Source organism: Centruroides sculpturatus, unplaced genomic scaffold (assembly GCF_000671375.1).
Source record: "Centruroides sculpturatus isolate CEXI.00-Female unplaced genomic scaffold, Cexi_2.0 scaffold1170, whole genome shotgun sequence".
In the NCBI taxonomy this organism is placed as follows: domain Eukaryota; kingdom Metazoa; phylum Arthropoda; class Arachnida; order Scorpiones; family Buthidae; genus Centruroides; species Centruroides sculpturatus.
Window position 1 is genome coordinate 136,709 of NW_019385349.1, and position 10,590 is coordinate 147,298.

General features: G+C 26.1%; 1 protein-coding gene across 6 annotated transcripts in view; it reads left to right on the plus strand.

Annotated features, from left to right (window-relative positions):
• Positions 1-9,255, plus strand: part of LOC111637964 (cytochrome P450 302a1, mitochondrial-like) — a 36,770-nt gene extending 27,515 nt beyond the window's left edge. Inside the window, exons 1-11 of one of the 6 annotated variants that reach the window (XM_023383571.1) lie at positions 166-464; positions 4,129-4,336; positions 4,417-4,654; positions 5,239-5,429; positions 5,688-5,889; positions 5,964-6,108; positions 6,761-6,930; positions 7,062-7,140; positions 8,013-8,216; positions 8,356-8,486; positions 9,233-9,255. In XM_023383571.1, coding sequence (XP_023239339.1) covers positions 462-464; positions 4,129-4,336; positions 4,417-4,654; positions 5,239-5,429; positions 5,688-5,889; positions 5,964-6,108; positions 6,761-6,930; positions 7,062-7,140; positions 8,013-8,216; positions 8,356-8,466 — 1,551 coding nt within the window. In that variant the 5' untranslated portion in view covers positions 166-461 and the 3' untranslated portion in view covers positions 8,467-8,486; positions 9,233-9,255. Of the gene's footprint in view, positions 1-165; positions 465-959; positions 1,510-3,408; positions 3,776-4,128; positions 4,337-4,416; positions 4,655-5,238; positions 5,430-5,687; positions 5,890-5,963; positions 6,109-6,760; positions 6,931-7,061; positions 7,141-8,012; positions 8,217-8,355; positions 8,487-9,232 lie in introns of those variants that run through there. The other 5 variants (XM_023383572.1, XM_023383573.1, XM_023383570.1 and 2 more) reach the window with 5 other exon arrangements.
• Positions 9,256-10,590: the final 1,335 nt, after the last annotated feature.

A 10,590-nucleotide genomic window follows, 5' to 3' on the forward strand; every position in this document is an offset into this window, starting at 1 on the left:
TTTTGTAGTGATATATAATTTACTGTTAAAAATATTTTTTTCTCAATTAAATTGAAATTAATTATATAAATTAATATTTAATGTAATAATAAATTTATACCTCTAGGCTAAATTTTAACTTACATTTAATTGTATATAACTTATTGTGATTTCGTTACACGAATGCTTATAATGAGACTGACACGGGAATTAAAAATGAAAATAGTTTACGTTTTAATATAAAAAATAAGGAAAAAGAAAATAGCAAAAAATTCCTGCTTAGAGAAAGCATTGAGTTTTAATGTTAGAAATTTTGACGATGGTTACAATCTATTGTTTCTAGCAGATGGCAGCACTAGTCGTTCACTTAATGACAAAATTATTGTTCGAGAAATAGAAGATTGTTTTTATTTTTCCACGAAAGAACCGCCGCAGCAGTAACAAATAAAATGTTACTTTCTAACTGGAAAAAAAGAAGATAAATGGTAATTTTTTTTAGAATGTTTCGGCTTAAATAACATAAAAAAACAATAGCTAATGTTATTACTCAATTTTATATATTCGTGATTACACTTAAAGATGATGATGATGATGATGATGAGAAGAATATTTTAAATATGTCATTTTATTTTAAACCGGAATTAAGACTTTCTTAGAATATTGTTAACTTACTAAACAGCATTAAGTATTTCTAGAAAATGACTAATAATGCGAATTTAATTTATAGTAATCTTAAACTTAATATTTTACCCCCTTACGAAATTATCTGTATGTGATATAATATAATATATATTTATATAAATTTATGTTATTATTCTTACGCTTTTGGAATATTTATCATAAATATAAAAATATCAATCGATTTAATTACGATAAACACGTGTATAGAACAAAGTATTAAGTAACACGAACTCTCACAAGCATAGTACATCCACGTATTTCGCAATTGAAAACATTTTTAGTTTATGTACAGCTTCGTTAGAACGAAAGGGGCTTCGACTATTGTTTACTTAATTAAAGATTATATTTATTTATATTACTTTTTTGAACTTAGTTATAAATGTCGTCGTTTAGGTGAAAAGATCAAAATCGAAATGCTTTTTTCTTTATTTTTACTTTTTTTTTCAATGCTGCTCACGATATTAATAATGTATAAGTGTCAAGTTCGTTTGTAAAAAGGTGAAGTGTGCTGCTTCGTCATACCGAGTATTGACATGCAAAACGATTATTTTCAATCACGTGACGATCAAATACGTCACAAAGTGTCAGCAACCCATCCCAGACTAGACGATTGCCCGAACACATAAAGGAGAGAACGTGTTCTGTACCTACCTACCCCTTCTTAAGAGATTTTTTTTTACTCCTGTTTATCCCGACTTTTTATATTCCGATCACGTGTATTAGTTAGACAACCTGCTCTGACATCACTAACGTTCTAACGTGGTTACACGTGAATTGAAAAGTGTAGAAAGTGAAGCGGCTTTCTCAACTCAAATTCATCATTTTTTTTTAAGCATCATTTAATAAAAGGTAAGAGCGCCTTTTTTTTTTATAAAAAAATCAAATAGCTTTCAAATAGAAGAATAAAAATATTTAACAATAGAATTATTTATGTAAATGAACGTGCTTCATCTTTTCATTTATGAAAGACTTCTGATCGATTTTTTTATTGTTATTTAAGTTCTTGAACTTATCTAGGTAATTAAGATAGATTAATTAATATACAGAAAAGTATTGTTAAAGATATTCAAGAGTTTCTTGTCGATCGTTCGGAGAATGCAGATGATTCTTTTGTGAGTTTGAAAGGGTGAATAATAGTTTTTCATTCAAGAGCATACGTGTTTGCAATACTCTTCAAAAACTTTCTATGGATACAATCAAATAACCAATATTTGACTTAAAATCTTCAATTTTCTTCTTCTTTTTTTAAATAATATTTTAACAAATCTGAATTCCTTCGTAATATATGCCAATTTTAATATAAACGTTAGTAAGCTTAAATTTATAAAATTTGATCAATCTTTTTTTCTTTGTAATCCCATCTGGAGGCATGAGTTTTTAATATAAGAATTTTTTTAAATATCATATTAACTATATTAAGACAACGTCATTGACCTTGTTTGGTTCTTTTTCTTAACGACTCGAGATCGTTGCCCTTATGTTGAGGCTCTTCTCTAAAGCTTAAAGGTTTTTCGTTCGTCAAACACCCTTCCGGCATTATTTCTTTTTTGGCATCAGACATCGTATGACGTTATGTCTGGGGAGTAAAATTGGTTTGTATGTTGATTGAAAGAGTCTTGTAAACAAGTTGAATCGAACCAAGACTAATCTGATTCTCTGTATAAATTGTCTATTCGCTTATTATTTTTGTCACTGTGTTGTCAAACATTAAAAATTTCTTGTAAGATAATTAAGTAAACAAATATTAATGCGCTATATTCTCTAGAGTATAGACTCGCAGATCTCCATACAGGTGACATAAAAGAAAACCGTGTTTTATTATTATTTTTATTATTATTATTAAAAAAAATAAAGAAAAAGGCTCGACTATGTCAAATTAGATTTAACTTTGTTGTCATTTACCGACGTTTTCTCGATTATAATTATTTTTTTCTTGTTACATTCTCTATTTTACTATATAATATTGATTATTTCGTTAGTTTGTTTATAATACTTTGGACAGTGCATAGAGATTTTGTAGTGTTTTTCTTAGCGAAGTTTATATACATAAATTTTCTCATCACAATACTCTTGAGTTTAAAATTTTATTCGTACTTTTAAGTTAATAAATTTATTATTTTAAATATATAAATTTTAATATAAAAGGTTATTTCAAACAAATTTAAATGTTTAAGTAGCGAAAAATGTCAAAAAATATTTTAAAACGATTTTAAATAGAAAAATAGGTTAAAAAATGATTATATATATTTTTTTGTTTGTTACTATATATAAAAATATTTTCCGACGAACAAAATAAATTATGTAATGCTTTAATTAATAAAATAACAAGTTTTATCATTAAGAATTGGAAGGGGTTCAAGTTTTTAAGGAAGTAATCTGTTATTTACTTTAAGAATACTTTACTGTTTTGTTATAAAATTACTTATGTAAGATGACGTTTATAATAAAAATTAAATTAAATTTTTAAAAAATTTAATTTAAAAAAATGAATTTAAGTTTATATAAAAGTTTTCTCTAAAATTAGGTCATTTTTAAAATTCTGGCATTATATTTAGCTTCATGGACTATTTATGTTATAAATGTTCGTTAACGTCAATAACTTACTCAAAGAATGAATATCCTGTAAGCAATTACAGAAAATATTATTGTAATTTTGATTTCCTTAAACTTTTCGTGGAAAAAATTTAATGTAATTACAATTAATATACTGTAATAGGAGTTCGACGTTACCTTATTAAATAACATATCCTGTGCAGATATATTTACCATATAAATATTTATCAAATTTCTATTGTAATCGTTATATAATAGATTATGATATTGGAGTGTAATTTTGCTATTCATATTTAATAACAGGAACAAAAGATGATAGTTATGTACTGTACTATTGATACTGCTATAGCCTAATCTTTTTGAAATTAATACCTCATATTAAAAGCTCCTACAAATTTATTAATAATTAATCTGTTAACTTTTAGTAGTCATCCAAAAAGCTATTGGTAACTAGGTATAATGAATATTTTATCATAAGGTAAATAGGTCAGTGGGTTTCGATGTCCTCATAAGAAATGTTTCGAATTTTGTATTATTCTAGCTTTTGTGTAACATGATCAAGGTAAGTTTTGAATTCTTTTAATATTTATTTCAACAGAATTTATGGTTGCAATTTAGTATATATTCTACTTTGTATGCGTGATATCTATGATCTACTGCTCTGTTGACTACTTTCTAGTTCGTGCCTCCTTATGGTTTGTGTATGATAGCATGAATAGGTAACAGGCGTGAATATCCTTTAAAATATCCTGAAAGCGCAGAAAGTGTTAAGCGAGGAAATGTGCTAGAAGAGTAATATATCACTACTAACGTGTTTAACCATTATTTCTACACTTTTAAAACTAAACAGTTTTGCATATAAATCATTTTAAAACACTTTTTATTTAGAAATTTTTATAAAAATATATAATTTAGATGAAGCGGATATTACCCTCTGCTATTCATCGTCATCTCTATAGATCGCGTGTATCTACAGCCACGGATTCATTTGAAGCATCTACAAATGAATTACCTTCATTTACAATTGAAGAAGAGCATTCTCGTATTAAAGAATTTTCCGAAATTCCAGGACCTAAACCACTTCCAGTTATTGGTAATATCTGGAGGTATCTGCCTGTTATTGGTAAGTGTAATGCCTCGTATCTATGATATGAAAATAATATTTTGTAGATTATATTTTATAAATTTTTATTTAAAAAATAGGCGAGTACGATCCTAATAGACAACACATAAATTATGAAAAAATGTATAGAGAATATGGTAGTATAGTTAAAGAAGTAGTTATAGGGAAGAGAATTGTTGTTCATCTCTTCGATCCTAACGATATGGAAACTTTATATAGAAATGAAGGAAGATATCCAAGCAGACTGAGTCATCGCGCATTGTTGAAGTATCGCAAGGAACGACCGCATTTGTATAACAATGGCGGATTGTTTCCTAGGTAAGTGTGATTTTATATGACGCGTATTAAAAGAATTACACAAACGTACACGGGTTATTTATATTTGGGAAGGAAATCATGTGGTTTCGTAATAGTTGAGGTTCCTGTGAATTAACGACAATATAAAAAAGTATTAAAACCAACCATAAAATAAAACCGAATCTGTTTATTAACGATGGAGAAAATTACTCTTTTACAATACAATATACTGTTTAAATCTTGTCTTAGTTATCTGATTAAATACTGTGTATACGCCATAACTCCTTTATTGCAACGCTGATTTGTATGGGTAATTAACATTTAAATTGTACATAGTTTAAGTATTTAGTAGTGACAGATAAGTGCGCGTGTCAAATATTTTATGAATCCTGTTTATTACTTACTTCATTAAATATTACTTTATATAGCTTCATTAAAAATATTTAATTAGATTATATTAATAATTAAAACTGACCAATTAAAAAAAAATATGCATCACAAGATTACTTTTATATTTATTAGTTTTAAACATTTTATCTATACTTTTGCATTTTGATTATGTAGATTTTACGATATATAAAAATATTTTATTGGTCATATTTTAGCAATAATGAAGAATGGCATAGATTAAGGCAAGCTTTTCAACGAAGTCTTCTTCACTCCAGTATAATAAACGAGTATATTTCTCCTTTACAAGAACTTTCTGAAGATGTAATTGGAAAAATCAAGAAAATAAGAAATAGCCAGAATCAAGTGGACGACTTTCAAAAAGACCTTTACAAATGGGCTATTGAATGTAAGAATATGAATTTTATTATGTTTTGGCTTTCTTTTAAATCCTAAACTTTTTATAATTATTTTTATATATAAAATTTTAAAGTTCTCCTGAGGCTTAATTATTCTCAAGACATTTTAACTTCTAATTAGATTTTAAATTAATTGCCCTTATTTATATTTATACTCCTTAATTTAAAAAATTTTTAATTTTATAGTTTATAAGACTACATATTTTATTTTTGATATTTTAACGAAATTACCCGTATCAATTTATAAGGTACAGGAATTATAACGCTGAATAGGAGATTAGGTTGCATAGAGAAAGGTCTGTGCACGGAAGAAGAAATAAACAACTTAGTTAAATCTGCTGGAGATACACATCAGGCCGTAATGATCACAGAAAATGGCTTACCTCTATGGCAACTATTTCCAACTGCAGCTTATAGGAGTCTTGTGCATGCTCAAGACGTAATGACCAAGTAGGTTTGTTTATTGTGAAGAGACTCTTGTCGTTAACGATCTGCTTCGTTTATACGCTGATTTTTGCTTTTAGAATTCTTAAAAGATTTTTAGAAAAGTCGAAGAATGAAACAGAATGCAAGTCAGCCATATTAAATAGGTTTATGTCTATGCCAAATATAGATGAGAAGGATATTTTTGCTATGATCCTCGATATGTTTCTAGCTGGTATAGATACGGTATTTATTTTTACACGAATTTTAATTTTTCTTATATCTTAGACACTAAAACAAAAATACTTTTAACATCAAAAATAACCTTTTTAACACGAAAAATTTTATTATATAATACATTAATAAATGGAAACTTAAAAATCAATTAAACTTCATTAAAACGCCATTATAGATAATCCATGTAATTTTTTTCTACTCTTTTAGTTTAAAAAAATTTATTCTATATTAACAAGGCTCGTTTTTAAATTTATTATAAACAAAATAACTCACCTTTTATCTGTTTTATATTTCCTTCTTTTCTTCTTTTTTATATAATTTAAAAAAAATCAGATAAAATAGCAAGATATAACCAGAATCGATCGTCATAAAACTCGATGAGATAAAATTGGTTTTTAATTTTCTAGATTGCACTTTTCGATGATTTGATTAATTATTTATAATTTGTTATAGTTAAAATATAAAAAATGATGCTTAATAAAATTTGTTTTTAAATGTTATAAAATTAAATTATCAATATGATTGATTGATTTCTTTTATGTATGTATATATTATTCTCTGTAAAAATGAAAGTATATAGAAAAAGGATGAAAACAGTCTAAATATTAAATTCTAATATCTAAGACTTATTGATTTTATATTTTAAAATTGAATTTTATAGACTGCCTATTCTGCTGCTTTCACTCTATATCATCTGGCACGAAATCAAGAATGCCAAAAAATTTTACAAAAGGAATTAAAGAGCAAATTACCAAGCAAAACATCTGAAATATCAGCAGAAACACTAAAATCATTACCGTATTTAAAAGCTTGTATCAAAGAGAGTATGAGGTATGGATCTCTAGAAAATGTGTTCTTAACAATATGTGATAGATAAAATTTAAAATACTGGTTAAATAGATAAAATATCATTTCTTCTTTAAATTATCTGAAGATAATATTTCTAAATGTCTTTATTTCAGGTTAAATCCTATAGCAATAGGAACCGGTCGAATTTTACCAAAAGATTTGATAGTTTCAAACTACAGGCTTCCAGCAAAGGTAAAGATATTGGGATAGATTTATAGACACCCATAGTCAAGTTACAAATGGATAGTTGAGAATTTAGAGTTGAATTTCTACACGAACAATTGACTTTTTTTTTTTCTTATGTTCTACCGTAACGACCAACAAACATTTATTGGATTCGGGTTCGAGTGGAAATCTTTTTAATGGAATAGAACTGTCAGACAGATGACTATCTTTTTAGTATCTCTGTTCTATTACTTGATGTATATATACCGATATAGAAACTTAGTTTTAAATGTATGAAACTTTCCTTTTAATGCGAGTATGATTTTCTTTTTAGAATAATTTAAAACTCTGAGACCGAACTTTGTATATTAAGACAATCTATTTGTCATAAAATATCTGGAAAAAAAGATTCATTTAATGATGTCGTGAAATAATATAATGATGTTATATATCGTTAAAATACATTTAATAGTTATTTGTAGCGAGCTGTAAACAGACGATTGCCTTACAACTGACATTTTTTATTCTCTCAATATTGTTTTAAGCTATTGAAAGAAGAGAAAAACAGTCAGGTTAATGCCCCGATTTCTATTAGAAGACTGTTGTAAATTGTTCGTATCAAGGCTATCATCAGAATGAGATATGAAATCCTATTCAAAATGAATTTGTTTTTATTATATAAAGATATTGTTAAACTGTTATCGACTATTTGTTAAATTAGCAAATTGGCTGTTTAATAACTAAACTTAGTGTGGTATGTATTGATTTTACATTAATATATACTGTATATTAAAAATATATCAGCATGTAAAGATGTATATATTTTACTGTAATATTATATATGTATAACGTTTTTAAGAAAAAAAAATTGTTCATTTTTATTTTTTATCTTATTCTAGACGATGGTCATCGCTCATCATCAAGTTGCCTGTAGACAGTTTCAAAATTTTCCAGATGCCTTATCTTTTCGTCCAGAAAGATGGCTCAGAAATGATTTTCGAAATACAATACATCCTTTTCTTGTTCTCCCTTTTGGATATGGTCCTAGAATGTGTATAGGTCGTCGTTTTGCCGAACTTGAACTTTATATTCTCGTCTCCAAGGTAAGTTTTCTATTCTCAAAATAACTAAAATCGAATTTTAAAAAATTAAATTCAAATTTTCACATAATATACTGAAAATTTATATAAATATATAAATGATTTATTAACAAACTGGCTCAAAAATTTCTTACCTTTTCAGATATTCCGTCATTTTAATTTGGAATATCATTGGGAAGATATAGATTGTTTCACACGACTTATTAATGTTCCAGATAAACAGTTAAGGCTAAAATTTATAGATACGGATTGAGAATAAATATCAGATTGTCGGTAAGTTATATATAAAATACTTTTAATTTTATTCATTTTTATTCAATTTTGTTTTAATTTTTTTGTGATAGACAAGTGCTTAAAATCATTTATTTCTTATCGAATAGTCAGTCATTCGTTCGCATCTCTATTGATAGTCACGATTTGAGTAGGTTTATTCTACAACGTTGTAGTTTTAATGCAAGATCGATACGTTAAACATATATTTATAAAAAAAGTAAAAGCGATTGTTTTGTTTAGATAAGTAAGTTTTAGAAAGGAAATAGATGGATTGAGAACTTTCCAGATATATCCTTAAGAGATCAGTAGCACTTAAAAGATAAAAATCCAAGATTAAACGAGATAGGAATCGTTTTCTAAAGTCTAGATATTTTCTTTAGCAGGATTCAACAGCTCAATTGTTCCATTTTGTTGTCTCAGATGACGTCATGTTGTCGAACAAGCAATGTGTCTGACATTAACTTGTCGCTAGAGACATTTCGTGTTATGTTGTCGAAGAGGTGCTCCTTTATAATTTTTTTTCCCTATGTCTTAATCTTTTGTTCAAAATTTGATTGGTACCTTTGGGATTTCTTCGTCTCTGTTTGTCTTGTTTTAATTTCAACCGTTTTTTTCCACCAAAGATTATTTGCGATAAAAAGTGTTTTTAGAATTGCAATTATTTAATTAGTGAATCAACGTAGAAAGTAACTTGATATTTCCGGTTGAATTAAAGCTTTTTTTCCTTTTTATTTTTACTTTTTTAGGTTCCGGAATTTTTCAAGAATAAGAAAAAAAAGGATGCAATCGTTTTAAAAACATTTATTCTACGTATTAAAAACACAACAACAGAATTTTAATGCAGTATTTTTTTTTTAATTTTTAAACTCTCCCAGATTTTTTTTCTTTATATCTACAAAATTCCAAAACATTAAATATGAATGGAATATTTTAAAAATTTTTTACAAATGATTAATCGAGTATTTTTATGCATTTATAAATTTTTATTTATAAATACCTATTTTTTTTTTTAAATGTTGAATAATTGAATAAAATACACAAATTTTTAATACTATTTAGAGATCACTATTTTATTATAATTAATAAATATTAAATTAAATGTTGTATGTAAACAATAAATTCATAATTAGAAGAAAGAGAACTTATTAAACTAGAAACGGCTTTAAAAACCTGTAAAAATATTGATGTATTTTAATCGTTAAATTCCAATAAAATATTAAATAGAATTAAACGAATGTTAATTTTTAAATTATAATTAATATATCAATATTTAATAAAATTTAAAATCTAGAATAAAGCAAAGTTATTTAAATAAAATATTAATTTGGTCTTAATGTCATTTTAAACGCGCAGCTTACTTCTACTTAGCGTTTTAAAAATCATTTTTGAATTAATTTTAGTGCTTTTATTGGAAGTTTTGTTCGTTCTTTAATAAAATTATACTTTCTATTACATATTTTTTTTTATTTATTTAATAGTGAACTTACGAAAAACATTTTCCTACTCGAAATAAATTAAAGTACTTTACTTCAATGAAAAATGATTTAATTAAATTGATTTTTAAACATCTTAAAAAAGATATTAATCCGTTGAAGAATAAACAAGCAAAAACTTAGAAATATTCAAATCTATTAACCATTTTTTGATATGATCATCAGATTCGCAATTTCACTTTCAATCTATTTACAATATTTAAAAATCTTTTATATTAACTGGCTACAGGAAATAGAACCCGTGGGAAACACGATCTACTCGAAAAAGAGGAGAAAAAAAATCGATAGAATGTCGACGGTTCAACCAAAGAGAGAAGTTTCTATTTTGGACATCATCTTATTCTCCAAGCAATAAACTATTGCTCGTAAATTTTTGGAAAGGCATCAGATTTTCAAATTTATAACTTTTCAAATCAGACAATACAACTGTAAAATATTGACTTGTAATGTTATAAACAAGTTAACAAATCAGGGATTATTGGCTGATTTTAGAATATGAATCATGCTCTTTACTACTTTACAATCTTGCGAACTTCATCGAAAACGATTTAAAAAAAAACCATAAGCATAATCTATTTTAAGGAGAACTTAATGGTTCCTATATTAATAAC